This window comes from Copadichromis virginalis, linkage group LG8 (genome assembly GCF_057382275.1).
Source record: "Copadichromis virginalis isolate Kocher_CV1m ecotype Utaka linkage group LG8, C_Virginalis_male_GT1.1, whole genome shotgun sequence".
Taxonomy (NCBI): domain Eukaryota; kingdom Metazoa; phylum Chordata; class Actinopteri; order Cichliformes; family Cichlidae; genus Copadichromis; species Copadichromis virginalis.
In genome coordinates, this window is record NC_140625.1 from 14621213 (window position 1) to 14643669 (window position 22457).

The 22457-nt window shown below is 41.4% G+C and overlaps 1 protein-coding gene across 2 annotated transcripts in view; it reads right to left on the reverse strand.

Moving 5' to 3' along the window:
• Positions 1-22457, reverse strand: part of ankfn1b (ankyrin repeat and fibronectin type III domain containing 1b) — a 161103-nt gene that overhangs the window by 134042 nt on the left and 4604 nt on the right. For both annotated transcript variants that reach the window (XM_085466044.1, XM_085466045.1), the window contains exon 2: positions 20258-20350. In XM_085466044.1, coding sequence (XP_085322170.1) covers positions 20258-20274 — 17 coding nt within the window. In that variant the 5' untranslated portion in view covers positions 20275-20350. The remainder of the gene's footprint in view (positions 1-20257; positions 20351-22457) is intronic.

Sequence of the window (22457 nt, forward strand, 5' to 3'; positions counted from 1 at the left end):
CCTCTCATGTGCACATGCTCATTCTGTTGCACTGAAAGTCACAAGATACAGCCAAGTGGCAATGTTTACAGCCTGGAGACAACAGTATATACCAACCAGGCATAGTGACACACACACACACACACGTAGACACACACGACTTACCTGGCCTCGGCCACAGTGCAGCAGTAACTGCCACTGCGCCGCGAGCTTCTTCCCACCCGCAGCTCCTCTCGAGACTTACGGCGATTAAAGTAGTCTGTGAGTTTCCCAAAACTCGCCATCTTTTTCGCTTGTCGCTCAACTCCACCTCCCCGTCTCTCCTTTTTTTTCGCTTATTTTTTTAATGTTGATCCGTAAAATAAGGAAAGATTCTCTTCTACAAAGCTCCACTGTGCACGACCTCTTGACTTACAGTCTGCCTTGCTCTACTTCTACCTGGATTCAGTTGTGCAGTTTGGCATCAGCTGCAGGTCCGACTTCCCCCGTGCTCCTTCATCCCTTTTTGCCAGAACACTTGTGCAGAAGAACGAGGGCTCTGCCTTTCCCTGCCTCTAACTCCCCTTTCGATCCGTCTGCTGCCGCACACGGTGCTTGTACGCTGATTCTCTTAAAATAGTAACGTTTGTAACTGTCTACCAATCGACACAGCAGGAGCAGTGTCTCCCCCAGTGGACAGCAGACAAGAAGGAGGAGTGGGAGAGAGAGAGAGAGGAAGAGAGAAATGACAGAGAAAGGGAGGGTTCCTCAGTGTCTGTCTTCTTGTGTGCTGAAGGAAGCAGGGCTGGTGGGAGAACATGAGCTGCTATGATGCTTGTACCTAAGCCCACCCCCCTCTTTCTCACTCCAAGTCTCTCTGTTTTTTAGTGCATATTGGCTGTGATGCCCAATTGTGCGCTCTCTCTCTCTCTCTGTCTCTCTCGCTCCCTCTCGCACACACACACTCTCTCTCTCTCTCTCTCTAATGCATGCATTCTTTCACACACAACCCTTCGACTCTCGGTGAGCAGAATCACGGCGTTCAAGCAAAGCTGGTGAGCAGGTGCCAGCGGTTGAGCATTTGGGTTCATCACTCTGTCTCCAGCTTCGATCTCTCTCTTCTTTTCCACCCCTGTTTCTCTCCCTTTGTCGCGGACATACACACACACACACACACACACACACTCGGATTCAACCTAAAGTGCACCTGCTCCACCATGATAACTTTCTCCAATTGTTTGTCTTTCAATTATTTGCAGCTGAGTGTCTTCAACCCTGATTTTTTTTTTCTTACCAGTAATGAAATGGAAGCAGATTTAGCTAGGACCACCAGCTGGTGGACACATATATTGAGAAAATTAAAGACAATAGCAGGATGACAGGGACAATAAGGCAAGTGCAGCAAGAAAAAAAAATATGAGGATGGATGAAAAAGAGGTATGGAGTGAGGGCTATTTGTGAAGTGCCTTTTTGTGATTCACTGTGTATATATGTGTGTCTCCCTCCCACACATCCTGACAGCTACCTACTCTGTCTATTCACTGTCTCACCCTGACTACATTTTTCATTTTTATCTCCAAACATGTGATTGTGACCTCATTGTTTCTACCTCAACCATAAAACTCGCTCATTTGCATCTTTTCCTGATCCAGCAGGCTCTAAAGTATGCCCATGACATTTACAGGTAATGGACGGCATGGGCACAAATAACCAACACTGCAATAATCAGCTGCTTCTCCACTGAGCCTCTCATCCTGCAGTTTGGACGCCAGGTCATTAGTAACGGTAGTTTCTGTTCTACTCTCCCCCTTTGACAAGTTCTTAAGAACCCTTTACTACAGGTTCCAACAGAGGTATCTTTCACCCCTATGTCCTCTTAGAGAGTTAAAACAGCAACTTCTCAGGAAAAATGATACCAGAGGCGGTCTTAAAGTAAGGGGATTGTCCATTGCTAAACTGAACAGCTAAACAGTTTTTACATCGGAAACACTGTAAATATTAATGTTATGCATGATTAGAGGCATATTTCAGTTTCTTCAGCAACTACAATTGGTTGTTTTTTCCTGACTGGAATTAGCATCCTATTTAGTATTGCATTGTTGATGCACCTTGCTAGACAATCTAGTTAGCTAGTGCAAGCACTAGCCCACAAAACTGCTGAGAGAAAACCACGAGTCTAATCGTTGCACAAAGTTGCATTAATAAAATCGGAATAATTGCACCACAGGATTTTGTATTAGTCCAAGTAAAAGAATTTGTCTTCAAAGGCATGTCTGTGTTTTTGGTACATATTACGTCATGGGGATCTAAGGGTCCTGGAGTAAATCTCCAAGAAATGAATGAAAGTCAGTGTAATGCCCTCTGAAGTCATGTGTGTGTGTATATGTGTGCATGTGCATGATGTTTGTTGCACTGTGATTCCACACTGAAGTTAATGTTGTGTGAAAGGTGTGGGCTGTGTGCTTGTAGGTTCCTCTGCTGAAGAGTTCGGCTTATTGATCGGTCTCCCCTGTCTCCGTCTCTCTGAAAAATTCTCTTCATTCCATGCTTCTCTGTTATGATCTACACTACCCCTCCCGCAACAACCCATTGATCTGAGAAACAGCGTGGTCTGGCTGTATTGCCCAGCAGGCATGCTAATATTTGAGTTCAAATGTCAGAGAGACACAGAGAACACTGACAAAAAAGACGCCGATGAGCTTTAAAGGATGTAAATTTCACCTCTTTGCTGATGACAAAATGTTATTCTGTAATAAAATCCCTGTGATGGGAGCATACGCATTTTGAAAGTCAATTCGGGAGTTTTATGTAACAACAACAAAAATGTTATTTGTTAGTGTTTCCAGAGATTTGAACCCATAATTGGAAGAGACACAATGACATTTCTGCAGAACTAACAGAAGAATATATTTCTTCGCTCATTTTCTTCCACTTGCCCGGATTCCATTTGCACTGACAGCAGGCCAAGCAGGATATTCCAAGCATCCTTTTTCCCAGCAATGCTTTCCAGGGTGATCCCAAGCCACTCCCAGGCCAGACAAGACATTTAATCTCTCCAGCAAAGTTCTGGATCCACCCCCGGGTCTCCTCCCAGTTGGGTGTGTCTGAAAAAACTCCATATAGAGAGTTCAGAAGGCACCCCAATCAACAGCAAGAACCACAACAAGAAGGAGTAGCGCCTCTACCCAACTCCAACCACACACACCCATATTTTGTTTTCAAGCAGTTTATTTCACACCTCAAACATGTAGTAAGCAATTAAACAAATAAAAGTAAACTGCAATAAATTACAGGTAGTAATAAAATACACTAACTCTTTTATGCTACGTCCACACCTACACGGGTATTTTTGAAAACGCAGCTATTTCTATGCGCCACACGTAAACAGCGTTTCGAATCACTGAAAACTGAGATTTTTTAGAACTCTGTTTTTGCGTTTACGTGTGGACGAGGAATGCAGAGTTTGTCACACAACGCCAAAGGTATGTGCCTTTTTTTTACGTCACGATGTGCGCCACGTTATTGTTTACATGAGATGAATTTCTGCAATGGCAGATAGAGACAAAATACTGTTAATCTGACTATCTTGAGTTTTTACACGCTTACATATACACACGCAGTTACTGTCCCTCCATTTAGAAAGGCAGAGGCGTCACGGTGTGATTATTTTAGGTGTAGTTTCCTGTGTAATAACATTCAATATTACTATCAATACATTTTTCAAAAAATGCCTCTCTATGCAAAATGGGTTTAAAAACATAAACAACTGTGGGATCCTGTTTGTCTGTGATTTGAACCGGGGGAAGGGCGGATCCATATAGTTTGGCTACAAGTCAGTGTCCCCCATCACATGCTACACGTTTGACACCTGATCATTTAATAGCATAAATTTTATCTGAGTGATTCATTGAGGTCCCTCATTCTTCCCATTTTGCTCCGTTTAAAACAAAAATGATTCTGCATTGTTTAAAATGAAACTTTTAATCACTGGGTGGGTTTTAATTAGGCTCTGTCTCTATGCTCATAAGGCTGAATTCCATTTAATTAAATATTTACCAATGTAATTTTGATATGGTTTTATGAATAGTGAATCGATTTGCAGACACATAAATGCCTACAGTATTTAGCAGAAAAATAAAAATTTTGGATGATGATTGTATACGCTCGAGCTAAATAGCAATAGAGAGAAAAGAGAGAACAGGAAAGAGTTTGAGCCGCAGAGACAGTGAAATAAAGAGCTCAAAGGATTGAGGGAAACTCCAAGCCTCTAAGGAGAATTTACCACCACAGTGAGGAAGAGCTGAGCTCCAACTATTGACAGCTTTAGTCTGCGTTTGGCTCTGAAATGGCTTTGGCTGATGAATAAATCATGCAATGCTGTTTTTTAGGGCTATTTTCATTCAAACATAAAAACATGCTCACTTTAACTATATCCATTTGGGAACACAATACTTGGCTTGCAAAAGTTGCTTTCATTGAACTAAAATGGTTATGAGGTCATCTCAAACTTTTAATTACGATTAAAAATACATAGGTCTATTTAGCTGTTGGGGCAAAGTGTGAACTACATTACTCCCTACAGGTTTTATTCTGTACATATTCTCAGAGAAATCTGATTTTCATAAAGAGTGAGTTTATGTGCATTTATGGAAGAAGTGTGCCTGCTTTCACAGACCAGCTATAAAGAACAGTCGTCGGCAACTGAAGTGAGTCCCTCCAGCGATGGGCATGCTCAGTACATACTCTAACTTGGCCCTTTGGTCACTCTTTTTTTAAAAGAAATAAATGTATTTGACATATATATATATATATATATATATATATATATATATATATATATATATATATATATATATGCACATATATGTATTGCTCATAAATCAAAAATGGTGTAGCAAATGAGGCATAAAATGCAACAATGTAATCAATAGTGACTTATGACACACTGAAATATTCATAGTGTGCTCGAGTTCAGACACCTTGATACATCATTCCTCCCCGCCAGCTCATTTGGCAAGAGAGAAACAGCCACAGAGAAAGTGAGAGACAGTTTAAGAAAGCTTCTTCCTGTAATTACTGCAGCAGCACTCTGAAGCTTCCCCTACTGGGATCAGTCAGACAGCACCATTCATAAGAAACACACACAGAAGCCATTTGCAGTAAAACGAACGCCGTCATTCTGGAGCACACCAGTTGAATCTTTGATAGTCTCTGGAATGATAAGCACTCTGCACAGAAAGACACACGCTCACACACACTACACGCCAAGGATGAACACTGCCACCATCTTTATGAGTCATCATTAAGGGCCCTGCAAAGCTGCCCCAGGACATCCAAAAGATATAAGCTCCTTTTTTCCATCGCCTCCCCTTCATTTCAGCTTCGGTGATGCAGTAGTTTGCACCGTTCTCTCTCAGCGAAAACTCTCTGGGTCAAAAGCTTCTGGTCGTGGTCGGGGTTTTCTATTTTGCAGTTTGTTCCCATCGGTTACTCCAGCTTCCTCCCACAGTCCAAACACTTGCATGTTAGGCTAACGGGTGATTCTGAATTAGCCGCAGGGCTGGATGTGAGTGTGGTAGGTATCATCTTGTTATGGATTGGCAACGTGTCCAGCTTTAACAATGCTCCAAAGAGAGTGACTGGATGCTACAAAGTGTGCACAATGTGCATGATGGACAGCAAACAGATATAAAATTTGTTGGCACGGATGTTTAGAAAGTGCAGCTCCCAGCAGGGTGCTGATGCCAGTCCACATGAACATTTAAAGGAGGTTCATAAAAGAAATCACAGATTACGATGTGTTTAAGTTAGAACTCATTGGTAACAAATCAGTACCAGTATTTAGTACCATGCTTTGTGACACGCACACTTGCGTTTCTTTTTCTTGCCTATTTAAAAGGTATCTGTGTAATTTTGTGCACACTGAGAAGTAGGAAGGTTTAAAAGGATGAATGTCAACTAACTCACTACCTCAAAATTCTGAATCTTAAACTTTGAACGAGAGCTAATTTATTATAATCTGTGTGAACTGAACTTGTTCAGGGGTGTCATTCAAAGACAATATGCCTGAGCATGTGTGTGTGTGTGTGTGTGTGTGTGTGTGTGTGTGTGTGTGTGTGTATTACATTAACTACATAGCTCAAGGGTGTATGGAACAAGCTGCAGCTGCGTACCACATAATTCATCTACCTCTCTGCATCTATTTTGCAAAGGGGAAGATTGAGGGATACGAAATACTGTCTACAATACTCTGCTGTCTTGCTTTCACATTTACTTGTATGCATACATATGTGTGCTCGCCAGAAGGTCTTTCAAACAGCTTAATCGAACACTGGCCTGTTAACAGCTGTTAAAATACAGAGACGGCACAAAATTGTTTCTGTCAAGAGTACTTATAAGCAGTCATATATTTTTTTGTTGTTTGCGTTCTGTTGAAGTCAAACATCTTATTCTTCAGCTCTGGATGCTGCCCACCAGCAAAAATACTATTTGATTTTCACTGGAAACTATTCAACTGAAATCGGTCCCAAATTGTTCAAATGACTGGCAAAGACATGTGGCCTGCTAGCTCTAAGTAAGCAGGCAAAAAGAGTATGGAGCACTGCCACCAGCTTCTGGAAAAAGTAGCACATTACACTTTACGCATTACTGTTGGTAATGTGTAATGTTTTATTCGCAAAAACCAAAATAAAAAACTGTCTTTTTCTTTCAGAGAAATGACACATAAACACAACATTTATTATCTGTAGTTATTTATGTATTTGTTTGTTTGTCTGTCGGACTCTGCTCGGATAAGTTTTTTTGTTTTTTTTTAAGGTTTGCAGTGTTCCTAAAATATGTCATCAACAGGGAAGTTGCAGAATGCCCTCTAGTGGACAAACTATGTCAACATGGCTGAAGGGTGTTTTTTTCCCCGTCTCCTCTTTTTCTTTTTCATTTATTGGCAACGATAAATGCCAATACCAACAGATTTGCGAAAACTCAATACTGGTCGATATCAGTTTTAACTCAGAGATCTAAGTCAGATTGATTCTGCAAAGAAATTAGATGATTATTCAGCCAAAGGCTCTGAATATTTTTAGGAATAATGGTCAGCAATTGCCTTTTTATGAGGCAATGTGAAAAAGCAAAAGGTTTGACAAGTGTGAGCGAATGCGGTGTCTGAGATGGTCATATCCAGGGCATACTTTCTTAAATGCTCTACAAATGCATTCCCACACCGGCCCAACACTGCAGGGAAGCTGAACACATATAACACAGAACAATGAATTATCATTTTACACTCTCATGCCGACCTTTTGACTTCTTTTTCTGTGTTCCAGATCTGCCACGGACGAAAAGCAGCTGCTTGTTAGAGGGGCTGTATATCTAGAGCCCCATTGCCAAGTGATCCTTGCCATTTGGCCACTGGGCTCTGTGTTGGGTTGATATTCAGTTTGGGCTTGTCTGGCATCATTTGAAATGCCTTACTTAAAAGTGACTAGGGGCAAACCTGGAAAGTTTAGTTCCTGTTACTTTGCATTTGTTTAAATCTGTCTCTTAAGGCGATGGAAGCTGGGTTTACCATTTTATCATTAACCACTTTCTCTGTGGTTTTGTAGCAAAGACCTGCAGGTTCTGTCGCTTTAGTTTGATTATGTAGCTTAGGGCTTTTATTTTTTATTAGGTTTTGCGTATGTTGTTTTGCTGCATGAGGAGACCCTGTGTCACGGTCTGGCTGGGGCAGACCGTAAGTGTTGCAGAGGAGGACTCAAACGCAGACCAAAACGTGGTGTGGATTAACAAAACAAGCCGTTTATTGAGGTTAGCAACGAGGGTACAAAATAATAGGGCATCGGTGAAAACTAAACAATAACCTAAACTGGGTGAACTAATAACAAAACATGAAAAACCTTAAACATAATGAACTGACATGGGTACCTGGAGATGAGACATGGATGAGCAGACGACCTGACAATGGCATGAAGAAAACAAAAGGCTTAAATACAGACATGAGGTGATCAGGGGAAGTGGCGACACATGGGGGAAAACAGCTGACAGACATAAACCTAATGACAGGACCAGGAGAGGAAAGCTAAATACAATAAACAAAGAACACATGACATTGTCAGAATAAAACAGGAAATACTAAAACATGACAACACAACTTAACAGACCTAATATGTGATGAATAAATACAAAACCCCAAAACATAGAAAACCCAGGAACAATAACTGCCTAAACTAAAGGCAGATAGGAAATAACACAAACTAAATCACATAACAAAATGAGACAAATACAAACATGAACTCAGAGCGCTGGGTCAGAGACCCAGCCTGTGACACCCTGAAGTTTAGTCACTTCCTTCTTTTGTTCATTTTCACTCCTTAACATATTTGTCTTAATTATCACTTTGTAAATAAATGTTGACTCACTGCCAGTGTTCAGTATTTAGAATTTTGTAACTTACTAAGACCCATCTTTGCTTCTCACTGTGCCACCCCGAACATAATAACTGCTCTGTCTGAGGTGGACATATTTAGAATATCCCCCAATTCAGACCACATACAGATCCAAGACAGAAGATGCAGAAAAAGCAGAAAAAGCACATGATTTCCACTTTAAAACTTTTTATTTCGATGTCCTACGCAGACTCAACAACACTGGAAAGCAGGAACACCTACACGCACCACAGTGAAATGTCATATTCCTCTAATTTAACCATCATCAGAAAGACAAATGGAAATGCTCTGCCTGAAGGCTGAGGAACTAGACAGCCCTTCTGTCTCCTCTTCTTTGCCTCCATAATTTCCTCATTTTAGCCCATCTATCCATCTTTTTCTCTTTCACTATATGACAGCACCCCACCCCTGTCTGCATAATGCCAGGAGATACACTATAATCCAGGGAATAGCTAGCCCTAGGAGGGTGGTCTAAATAAAAGATGAATCCATGTAAGTATTGGTTGCTGACTCTGAATTTCTCTTCTCCTTGACCTGTAAAACTACTGATGAAACATCTCTTCCAGGTTGCAAGTCAAAACTGCTTCTTGATGTCAAAAACATGTAATTTCAAGGTGTTCGTAGAAATGACAAGGTAAAAAGAACTGTTGTAGAAGATTAAAACAATTCCAGCCCCACCTCTAGAAGTCTGCTGATCTCAGAAGTGGTTCCCCGTTTATTCTCTAGTGATTAGGAAGTAAATCAATACTTATCGGTAGAGCTTCACTGACATGATTTAGCCTGGATATAGCTTCATAACAGCAGGTTAGAAACATGACTGAAAGGACTTTACAAGTTCCTGTAAAGCTGTTTGTAAGCATCTAGGCTTCAGCTCTGATTACATAGCTGCAAAATTTCATTCAGTTCACACCGAGTACCTGATAGCATGTAAGAGCTCTGCATTAGGACTATATTCTGGGTCAAAGTGCGTTTTAGTCATTGTTGTCTTGAATTTATGATTTTCAGTGTGCAAAATGCAACGATGCTGATGTATGATGATGTCATTTAATTTGACTGTGAAGAAAATGTGATAAATGGCTTGTTTTCCCATTATTGCTTTAAATCACGTTAGTATTAGATTTATATTAAATTTATTCTGCCTTGCTGCAGTTTCATGTCAGCATCTCTTGCATATAGCAGATATAATCAGTACTTGTGACACACACACACACACGCGTTGCCAGTGGTCGCATGTCTGCACTCTGAAAATAAATGTGCGCGTACGGAGCTGCTACACTGATTCATCGTCATCTCAAAGTGAGAGAAAACAGAAGGAGGGTATTTCTGTCTGTTAGTTTGAGTTTCAAACTGGAGCCTGATGTAGCATCAACATCTTGTTACAGAGATGGTTTATCACTATCTCTCCTCAGCTTTTTGTTTCGGCACGTGTTTGCTGGTGAAAGGGTGTCGAGATGGAGTGGTGAAGAGCGATGGAGAGATAGGTGAGTGTTTTACAACTAAAAAAGGTACAAAGCTATCATCACGGAAAACGGGAGGTCCACTGGGAAGAAGATGGATGATCTCAGAGCACCAATTAAGAGGCAATAAAAGGGAACAACTTTGCCATGATGTAACAGACATCATGGCAAAGAATAAAGAAAACTGAGGCTGATATAACTACACAAATACAGACACAGGGGGCAACCGGAGGAGGAGGAAACATCTGAGAAACTAGATACAGCTCAACCAAATCAGATGAGGAGACAAGGGGAAAATATAACTAAAGGTAAGACGCAAAAGATGCAAGACTATCAAAATAGCAAAAAACACCCGAACACCCAATACAGACACAAAGACTTAACAAGTTATAAAAAGATACTAGTTAGTAGGGCTCGGCCATATCATACCGTTCACCAATATGGCCGAGCCCTACGGCCATATGGCCGGTAATATGGCCGGTAATATGGCCGGTAATACTTCACTTCATGTGCTTAAAATGGAAGGCTTTTTGTGCTCACCTAAAACCTTTAAGCTTGTCTTTTGCTAACTTGTGTAGAACTTCAATCTTAAGACATGTGTACTGCCACAGCAACACAAACACAGCAGCAATAGGCAGAAATTTCCCTTCTACTGTATGATACCCGTGTCTTATCATTGCCTACAGTTAGGCAATGATAAGAAAATGAAATATCGCGATAGAATATGGGTAAAACACGCATGCGTAGTGCCTTTGTTTTTATACGCAGATGGCGGAAAAAGCATGGCGGCGACAGAGAATGAGAAGGGCGAAAGCGGATCGTTGAATGAAACAGATGAACCAGAATTGGTTTGTAAAAGCCCTGCGGCAGACTGGCGTCCCGTCCAGGGTGTACCCTGCCTCTCGCCCTATGACAGCTGGGATGGGCTCCAGCGCCCCCCGCGACCCTGAAAAGGATAAGCGGAAGCGAATGGATGGATGGATGGTTTGTAAAAATGGCGCAACTTCAGTGGTGTGGAACTGGTTTGGCTTTGGTGTATCCATCAGATACACACAAAGGCACAATTTTTGGTAGAGCATGCAAGCGGGCTGTCGTTATTACCGTGTTTTTCAGAAAATAAAGTACACTTAAAATCAATCTTTTGATTTTCTGAAAAATCGACAGTGCCCCTTATAGTCCGGTGTGCCTTATGTATAAACTCTGGTTGTGTCATGGTCCTGGGTCGGTGACCCAGCGCTTTTAGTTATCATTTTCTAGTTTATGATGATGATGATTATTATTGTTTGAGTTCTGTGTGTTATATTTTCGATCTGCCTCTGAGTCTGCATCTGAATCTGTCTGTTTAGTTCAATGTCTTGTCTGGTTCCATGTATCTGAGTTTCCTGTTTTATTGTGAAGGTCCGCGTCGTATGTGAGTGTGATCAGTTTACGTTTCCCCTGTCCCGTCAGCCCAGATTCCTCCCAGCTGTGTTGCCCTCCTGTCTCTCATCCCCTGATTACTGGTGTGTGTATTTAAGCCCTGTGTGTTCTCCTGCCTGTTGCTGGTTCGTCTGTGTAACTCTGTGTCAGTCTGTGTCAGTCTGTGTCAGTCTGTGTCAGTCTGTGTCAGTCTGTGTAACTCTGTGTCAGTCTGTGTCAGTCTGTGTAACTCTGTGTAACTCTGTGTAACTCTGTGTAACTCTGTGTCAGTCTGTTACCCTGTGTTCCACGGAGTCCTGTTCCTCGTCTGCGTCTCTCTGCTATTCATCATCCGTTGTCATATGCTCCCAGGTCTGTTATTTTAGTTCTCCCAGTTTAGGTGTCTTTAGTTGTTTGTTATGCCCCACTGTTTGTTTGCCACTACACCTCTGTAAATAAAACCACCGGTATCTCATCCACTGCCTGCATCTTGGGTCCTCCTTCTAAATCCACACGGCTCGCCTCGGCAGCCGTGACAGGTTGTGCTTACTTACCTCCAACCGATTTTATGTGGTACACGGCGCTCAAAAATCTGTCAAAAAATGTTCTAGTATGACTTTCGTAAGCTATGAAGCCGCACCACTTGATGGATTGTCGGAGCATTACGGCTGCAGGAGCCTCGCGGAGTGATAGGTACTGTGCTTCAACATAATATTACCGTATTGTGTGTGTGTACAACCTCTTTTTAAGTTTTGTGGATATTATATATGGTTATGCTCAGGATGTGTCGGCCAGTTTCCACTGGAAATGCCTTTTGGTTAAACTGTCAGCAAGTAATTTGCATTTGAACTGTTAAATTTTTTATATAACTTTGATGCACATAAAAAACAGCTGCTTGTTTAAGCGAAAATACATTGATGGGGTTTTTTTTGTACTAACAAAGTTGTGGAGTTGTAAAGTATTTTGTCTCGCGTCAATTATATCATCAAGTATGTTGTTATCGCAAATTTTCAAATATATATCGCGATAAATATTTTTGGCCATATTGCCCTGCCCTACTAGTTAGGCTAGACTAAACTAAAGAATACAAAGTAACAAACAGTTGTTAAGAAAACTATAAAATAAGGATTCCGAATTACAAAACTCAAGTAGCAAAACCAAACTAAGGATGCGCGCGCACACACACACACACACACACACACACACACATAATTGATTTTGTGATATTGTAACATATATCAATATCAACAGATATGAAAGAAAATTATTGTGCTGTTATTTTTTTCTAAACCACTGAAAATACCCCTCCAAAAAATAATTATTCTGGTTCTAATACTTCACTTCATGTGCTTAAAATGGAAGGCTTTTTGTGCTCACCTAAAACCTTTAAGCTTGTCTTTTGCTAACTTGTGTAGAACTTCAATCTTAAGACATGTGTACTGCCACAGCAACACAAACACAGCAGCAATAGGCAGAAATTTCCCTTCTACTGTATGATACCCATCTACCCATTTTCTTAACCGCTTATCCAGTTCAGTGTCACAGAGGCAGCTGGAGTTTATCTCAGCTGACTGGGATAGGAAAGAGGCAGGCTACATCCTGGACATGTCCTATTGTAAGACATGACTTCTAACACTCTTCATGCAAAATTCAATACTCTTCTGAGTCAGAAACCCCTAGAGGACTCTATAGCTTTTTTCCTTCTTTCCCTCTCCCTCTTTCAGTCAAGTAACTCACATTCACACAGCAGCTAAGTATGTTCACTGCTGTCCTTTTTTAACGACACATAAACACTTCAGACATCCTCACATACACACACACACAGTCTTTGTTTAGATGGAAGCTGACCACTGCTTCTGTTTTTGCTCATGTCTGATGTCCAGCTGACTCCCCTTCATGATTCATTATGCGGCAGTTCAGTGGGATATGCACTCCGCTGAGTGCGCTTCCTCGTTGCCTTCATTGTCTGAAGAATGATTAGGCTGCCACTGCTGTATCTATTTGTGTGTGCGAGTGCACATGTGGAGGTGGGGTGTTCGATGTGCAGCGAGTGCTCTTCCATTGGCGTTCGCAATAACCCAAACCAAAAACACACTCAGAATTTCTGGGGACAAGCGAGCCATGTTTGGTGTCAAAACTCCACTTCAAGGTACAATAACAGAAAAGGACAACCGGGAATCAAAGGGGGGCGCTGATGCATTACTGTTTAAGCGTGTGCACATGGGAGTGTTTGCAGCAGGGGTTGACAGGGTACTGAGATCGTGTCTGTCTTAAGAACACAGGCATGAGACCTCCCGGGTATGTTGTTCGCACGTCCTTGGAGAATCACACCCAGCAGCTTACACGTGGACAGATAGGACGCACAAACACAGTCGCTCCCTGCGAGGCAGCAGTAATCCATCTTCTCAGCCCGAATGCATGCAGCACACTTCCACTCAGCATGATGCATAGAGATGAGAACAACGTAAACAGGCACCTCAAGTTGTTTAGTTGTGACAAAGATCAAAGAAAGAAACACGGCAGCTAAGACAAAAAACAAGCATGCTGATCTGACGTCAACGCCATTAGGCCTAATAAATCCTGAACTCAACAAGACAGCTAAAATATTCCCTCAGACAGCAGCCACTTTGCCAGTGACGCGTCTCAGCTTTCACTTCACAGTAAGGCTGTGTATTTTGCACCAAGTAAGAGGGGGTGTGTGGTAGGGTAACGCTTTATTTTTTGTAGAGCTTAACTAAGTGAGTACCGAGAGCTGGAACAACCCATAAATCATCATCATCAAAAACAATTCACATAAATAAAGCAGTGCAAAGGCCATAAGTACCAGCACCAGTTTGTCTGTGCAGCCAGCACTGCTTCTGTGTGACAGAGTAGTCCTGAATGGCCCAGTTAGAGCCAGTTATATTTCCCCAGTGACAAAAAGTATTTGCTCAGCTCATCACAGTAGAGTTTAGGAAATAAATATCTTGAATCTTCTACTAAGCTTCATAGTTATCTGTTCATTCGCAAAAAACAAATAAAACCCACTGTAACATAAAAGCATAAAGAGCTACTAAACGTTAGTGTTATTCATGCAGAAATACACATTTTACAAGACGTCCAGTAGCCTCCTGTCTCCTTTGTGAGCAGTTATGTATTAATTTTACATTCGTCATCTGCCTGCCTCAGTTCTGAAGAGCCTGACTCCCAGGCGTCCACTTTCTGACATCGGCCTAGGGTGTTTGTTTTCCTTAAAGCACTTTTATAGGGCATGAGAACCCCTTAATAGACAGCAGGCTTCAATTTCTTAACACTGACTTCTTTATCAGATTGCTGCCAGCTTACTCTCAGTGGAGGTAATTCAATTCAGTTAAAAAAGGAGCCTGTACATTTACTCTGGTCAGCTGTTCCAGACAAATGATTCTGCTGTGTGCAAAGACAAATGACCCATTAAAGCATCTAAAACACTGCTGCACCTTCTGCGATCATTTTTTCCCTTTTTTTTTTCTTTTGCCCAAGACATAAGTCACATTTAAACCCTGGATTAAGCTCTTCAAATGATTTCATGTCATTTTCTAGATAAAAAATGTACTTACTCAAGATAAACAGTCCAGTGAAGAATGACCCTAACTGCTATAATCAGTTACATGACGTCCCCGTCAACGTGATGATGATGACAAATAGTAAGATTAGACACATTGGCAAATGAAGTAAATAGTATTGATCCTCTTGTCATAATGCATTATTCTGCTGGAAAGCCTTGGGTACATGCATTTATATGGTTGTCATTTTTACATGTACCAACAACAAGAGTACTGCAGTCCAAACTTGGCACTTATTTAAAGCAAAGACCTCTACAGTTGGTCACTGTGCCCTGCCACACCGCAAAATGTAATCATGACGAGCACAAGGAACACGACAAACAGGCCAGGGCACTGACTCAGTTTCAACGCTCCTCTACAAGCCAATCAGATGGAGCATTTTAACAAATCCAATCTGCAGACCCTGCTGCCAGCATCAAGATGGTCCAAGACCACGATGCTCTCCTAGGTTAATACCCAGAGGGGTCAAAGCTATTTTTGGCAGGACAAGATATACACAATGTAAAATAAAATCACTGTACATTTATCTAGACAATTTTGTCTGGCCTAAATGTTTCCTTAAACAGATTATTCTTGTTTTTTATGTATTTAAAAGAACCATGCCAAATCTATGTATTTGACCTACTGCTGACTAGTCTTCTTTTCCTTATTTCTTAAGTAGTGTTGCTCCAAAATAGGTAACCAGGCTCTTCCTGTCTTGTGCAAACATACATGGAAGTATATAAGCAAAACGTTTGGACAATTCAAACGAGCTTGAAAGTCAATATTTGGTATGACCACTTATATGCTGCAACACAGACTGAATTCACTTAGGCAAACTTTCTTGTAATTTCTTTAAGTAGTCATCAGGAATGGTTCTCCCGCCTTCTTGAAGGACATTCAAAGCTCTTCTGTGGATGTTGGCTGCCTTTTTTTCTGTTCTCTGTCAAGATGATCCTTCACTTCCTCAAATATGTTGAGGTCATGTTGAGGTTGTGCAAACCATGATTGATAGTGTTCCACGACATATCCAGATATGTTTTTACTGCAATGGCAGTCTGTTTGGGATCACTGTCATGCTAAAAATGGTGCTGCTAATCAGACAATCTGATGGTACTTTTCTGCTTTCATAACTCCATAAATTTTGACAAGATTCCCAACACCACGGCCTAAAATCTAGTCCCAAACCATGACAGAGCCTCCACCTTCTGTTTTACAGAAGGCTGTAGACACTTAATGTTGGACACCACTTCTGACCTCGTACATTTTGACGACAAGGTCACTTCAGTAGACCTTTTGCCACTGATTTTCAGTCCAATTTTGTGTAATTTGGCATACCTCAACCTTTTCTCCATGTTTCCCATTCTTAAACATGGCTTCTTGACAGCTACCCTTCCACTGAGATCATTTCTGATGAGGCTTTAGTGAACAGTAGATGGATCAATTGTAGTGCCAGATACACCTCTCAATACTTTTTTGATGGATTTTCTATTTCTTAAGAACATGAATTTCAGATACTGTTCATCTACTGTAGGTTGTTTTTAGGCCTTCCACATCTTCTTTTATCCTCCACTTGCCTGTTTTCCTCACATTCCTCGTTTGAAGCTTTGTAAGATCCCAAAAGACGGAAGGAATAAGTAGTAGGGTTTAAGAGTGTAATAACGGACTGAAACAGAAGATGGCAGCACTGCATGTACAAGGATGCCAGCTGCCGTTAAGCCCCGAAGAAGAAGAAGTAGTGTCCGGTATCGTAGCTGTGTCCAAATTCAGGAACAGCATCCTCCTGTGCCTGCATTTGTAGGCCGATTACGTTACAGCGACACGATGAAGACTGTCCAAATTTGAAGACTCCGACAAATGCGGCCGACAAATGCGCCCTTCATTTCCCCAGATTTGAAGGATGGGTCGGGTGTATACTTCGTGGCCCAACCTATCAAAGAATTCATAGCGCGGCCCTGCTCAGTTTCCAACAATAGCGGCAGCTAGTTAGTTTTAATATTACTCTTATTATTCTTTCTGGGTCACAAAATAAACGTTTAACATATTTTCAGGCGAGAATGTAGCTGTGTAAACTTCAGATATCTGCTTGGTTTATCAAGACACCACATGTTTTCAAAAGCACTTTCGGAGACGTCTGTTACCCACCAGCTCGTTAGCTAGCGGGGGTTCAAGGCTCACTAGAGCCGTGAGAACACCGGACTCCCGGCAAATCGTTTTCAAACCCACCGCCGTCTTTCACTACTCAGGTTAAACATGATGTATAAGTCACTTAGATAACTTAAAAATGTTATTGTTTGGCTTATTTCAGTATATTCTTTGTTCCTTAGTAAATCAGTTTGGCTGAGATTAAAGTTATAGTTTTTACACAGCTGAATAAATGTCAAGCAGACAACTGATTATCAGAAGTGTGAGATGCTCGAGAATATACTCGTGTCCTGTTATATCTCAGATAGCAAGGAGCAGACAGCTGAGTTTATTAAACTCCACCGAAACAATCTGCAAATTTCATTAAAATGTAATAAACTATGATCTTGTCTTTATTTTTAGTCAGCACGTACCTTAAGCACTTAAAGCTGTAAGCTAATGATAGTCATATAAGAGCAGGTGCATGCTGGTGCAATAAGCTGTACGTTTTACGTCCAATGGATGCATGATCTGATTAGTCGACTAATCGCAAAAATAATCGGTGACTAGTCGACTATCAAAATAATCATTTGTGGCATCCCTACAGTCAAACTGCATTATCTTTGGCCTTTTCTTTTAGTCATTGAAAGTAGAAAGAAAGTGTTGCATTGTTATGCCTCAATGATTCACAAGCCATTTTTAAGTCCTCTGGAAATGGTCAGGTACAAGGTCGGGACCTTCACAAAAGCTGGAACTATGATAAGAAAGTCTGGCTTCTTGGAAGCAAAATATAAAGAAATGAAGGATGCCTCAAGACTTTAGCACAGTACTAATACTACTGTGACAAAACAATTTTAAGACAGTTTAGGAGCGCTAACACCTGCAATTAGGTGTGAACCAGCGACAGGCTATGTCATGGGATATTAAACAGTGCAATCTAATATTAAACCACACTTGTTCAGGAAACATCTAAGTGATCTCAGATATCAATGTTCCAGGCATTTTGTTAGAGCAAATATACAAATGAAAAAGTAAGCCTCTTAGGAATTCAAAACTACATGAAGACAGAGGAAATGTTATGAGGCATTAAAATGGAAAGGCCATTATCGCCCACTCTCCCAAACTCCAATATTTGAAATATAGAATACTGATGAGTTAATCAATAAACTGGCAACATCAATCAACTAACAAACATCTTTTCTTAAAAGGCTTATTGTATAATTAGATTAAAAATGGGACTTGCCAAATGAATTCACACAAAGAAACGCTAATAGGATTAATTCCTCATGGTAAATGGTTGCATCGCCCTCTGTTGGTTGAGTACCTAAATCTAAATAACCACAAATATAACAAGTTTTCATTATTATGCTTGGCCTTATCTTATCAAGACTGAGTCAACAAAACATTAATTGGAATGCGCCGAGTGTCAAACAATTACTGACTCCGCTTTATCTGGAAAACACAAACTCTATTACACCGGTGATGATTATAATAAATAATGTTGTGTGTTTCTCTGTACTCAGGCACAACGATAGAGTGGAAGGACAGAAATATGGTGTCTTTGGGTGCATTCACGCAAGACCAAACAGACACACACACACACACACACACACACACACACACACACACACACACACACACACACACACACACACACACACACTATCGGGAACAACAGAGAAAGTATTTGCTGTCAGAACCATGTGTACAAGCTTGAGTGTATGTGTGTGAACATGCATGGGGGTGCGTTTATAGCCCCCTTGCCTGTTGCCATGACTCACCAATGAGTCACAAGCCAGGGAGTGCGAAGTTGCGCAAATCAGGAGCCCTTCTTTGTCACTTCATAGTTTGGCATGGTGCAGCAGCAGGTCGGTGACGTAATCTAATCATTAAGAGAAAGCTAGTCATCCTGGCATGGGAGTCATAGGTGTCAGAAAGGGAGGAGGGCTGATTCAACAATCACTGACTCAATATGAGACACGAGTAGGGCTGACACTTGGTTACTGTAAATGAATGGTCTCACTTGACAGGTTGGAGTGTAGGGAGCTGAAGGGAAAGCAAGCAGGCACGCATCCCTTTCTAGGCCCAGTCACAGGTATGAATTATACATTCTGCGTCCATGCCGGTGAAAGATATGTATAATGAAATCCCACCATGGATCGTGTGATTCACACACACGCACACACACACACACACACACACACACACACACACACACACACACACACACACACACACACACACACACACACAGCGCTTACTGTATGTGCACACAGCCCAGAAACACAATGCCAATCCTGTTTCAGCTATCTGCAGAATGAGCTGAGGAGTGAAGATAGAACTCCCATGGCTCTTATCACACTCTGCCCAGCTACAGCAGCGTTGACAAGACGAGAACCGCACATGTTTGCAGAGGAAACTACTGTGCGTTGAATGAAGGAAAGCAGGTTTTCAGAGGATAACAGCACATTATAAAAGCTGAGTCTGAGCTAGATGGCATGACGCTGAGCTAAGAGTTTTTGCATTCGCAAAGTGGACAAAAGGCATTTAGGGTCAGATAAATCACCTGCCCATCCCCCAACAACATTCAGATGGTGTGGTTACTGCTCTTCTGCACCATCCTTTCCAGGCTTTTTTAAACTTTCTGCTGACTCGCTGTTCAAAGAGGAAATGTAGCCACAGAGTTTACGAATAATGGCGCGCCTTCATTGAATTCGAGATGCGACTGCTCCCAAGCGTATTCATGTTATATGTGGGTTGCTTTGTATTGCCTGCCCTCTTTGGTTCAGAGAGCCTTGCAAGATTGTTTATCCAACCCTCACTTTCGCAGAACTGCCTCCATCAAATCAAAGAGCCAACCTTTCGCATGCTGGACGATGATGAGTTCTGTTTAGCTAAGAATAGAAAATAACAAGATTTCTAAATGCACAGACATGCACCACAACAACCTGCCTCACCAAAATATCCAAAACATGCAGAAAGACAAAAGATGTGTTTAGATGTCACCACTGTTTAATCACTTATAAATATCCTTAAATCAAAGTCTTTGAAACATTTGGCCCCTGAAGTTTCTTATTAAGGCATCTTATTTACAGTTCCCAAAATGCTTGGTGAGCTGATGTAATCTCTTAGTAGATGCAGTATAGCTATACACCGCCAAACACAATGCCATGCATGCAGCTGAAGCTTGGGCAACAACAGTTCCAGGAAGCACCAAAATAGAGACAGGACGTTCATTTAGTAAACACAATAAAGCATGTCAGCAATCTGTGTAAAACAAGCTGTCAAATAAGATAAAGAAAGACATGATCTGTCTTACTCTATGAGTTGCTCCATTCCAGCACCCTGAGGCTCCAGTGGCTCCCCAGGTGGGGATTTGTAGTCCTCCTTTTTACACCCACTTGTTTATTTCCTGGAAGCAGAGAAACAAGTGTGTTATTCCGAAAGTGCATTAGAAGAAAAGGCCTGTATTTATCGACAGTTATTTTTACAGTAGGGTGAAATTCCTTTGTTTTCCCAGTTAGGAAGCTGAGGTCAGCAGCACACTGTAAACAATGTAAAACAGAGGGAAATGCTGAACAAGCACATGTGGGCCTATCTTTAAGTCATACATCAAAATCATCATTCATTTTAAAGCTGAAGGTGATTTTTTCCTTCAAGCTATCGGTCTTGTAGTTTGCATGTCCTCTGTATCTGTCAACCTCTCCGTGTTTTTTTAAGGGCCTCTCAAGCCCAGTGAGATCTTGAGGTGTTGAGTTTCAACGTTATCGTCATGCTGTGTGATTTATGATGGAAACAGAGCATAGGGCTGGTTTCTGTGTCCTTTGTGAATTTCTCTGAATGTTACACTACTACTACCAAGTATCGCAGCCTTCTACTTACACATCATGAATCTGAATAGGTGTTTAAAGCCCATAAACACGATCAGGACTATCAGGTCTTTTCTTACATCCATTTACAACTGGTTAATTACATGATTTGTACATTTAGTGTAGCAATGGAACTGACTTTCAAAAAGTTAATTCTGTTCCCGTTTTCAGTGGGAGAAACGTTTCGTCGCTCATCCAACTGACTTCTTCAGTCTCCATTGACTGCAGGTTTCCCCAACCTTACAGTACATTTGCACAATGACTAAAACTAGCACCACTGATGAACAATGGGCCACACGGTCAGTTTCTTGATCATTAATATGCAATTTGTCATGACCATTGATCAATGGCCGTAAGTAGCATTCACAGAGAGTGGGGGAATGGCTGCAATCACAGCATTGTAAGATGGTGACAGATGTACCCTTAGTCCCCCTCCTCGATTCAGAGATGGTCTTTCCCTTTTCACGTAACCTCATTGACTCCTCGCTCAAACCAGAGTTCCTCCCTGTCCAGGATGTGTACATCCTCATCATTGAAAGAGTGGCCACTCGCCTATAAGTATGACTAGACTGCAGAGTCCTGGCATGATGAGTTAGCTCTTCTGTGTTGTGCCATCCACTTAGCCAGAGGTTAAGGAGGAAACACTTACAGACATTTTTTCTGGCAAGTCCAAAGGCCCAAAGATCCATGTAACTGTGATATATAACAAATCAAGTCATTTTATGCTTAGAGTACATTTAAAGATCTATCTGTCTTTATTAGTGAAAAACACTGTTGTAAAGCAAAAATACCCTGTAAATACTATCATTACTGTAGATAACTATGTATTTTTACTAGAGATGGACCGATCCGATATTACGTATCGGTCCGATACTGACCTAAATTACTGGATCGGATATCGGAGAAAAATAAAAAATGTAATCCGATCCATTAAATATCACGAAAGCACCTCACAAAACTTGCAACACGCCGTAACTCACCTCAGAACGTTAGCATGTCGGAGCAGTATGCATCACGTGATAGAGCGGCTGTGGCATGCGGGACCTGTCGGTGGTCTGGATAGCATGTGGAGCTTCGCTAGCAACCCGGCATTTCATCTCCGACAAAGTTATCCCCGAGAGAAGTAAAGCAAGTGTGTAAGTCCATCTCTGAATGTTTGTAAAGCATTCCTGCATTAAACTTAACGAGCGACTGCCTCTCGCTCTCCGGCTGCTACTTCAATCGTGAAACTGCTTAAATGATCAGCTGATCGGCTTTTCTGTCGCGAGTCCGTCTTTGTTTTTGGCCCACTTTGCACCAGAAAGAGGAAACCAGCGGCTGAACAACAGCAGCACGTTTAAGCTTGATCAGCTGTTGTTAGAATGTATTTAATATTACTTTCTACACCAGGATCTTTTTCTAAGTAGCTGACGGCTGGTAACTGTGCAGGGGCGGATCTAGCAAAGTTTAGCCAGGGGGGCCGATAGGGCATTAACTGGGAAAAGGGGGCACAAAGGCATACTTTTCTTTCTTATTCTCATTTAAAATGTCGAGCTTTTAATAAATAATTATCTGACACACAAAGTTTTAATTTGATGTAAAATGAATAGAAGTCAATTACTGTATATAGTGACTATTAAGTCTAATATATATACCCTAGTAAGCTATAGT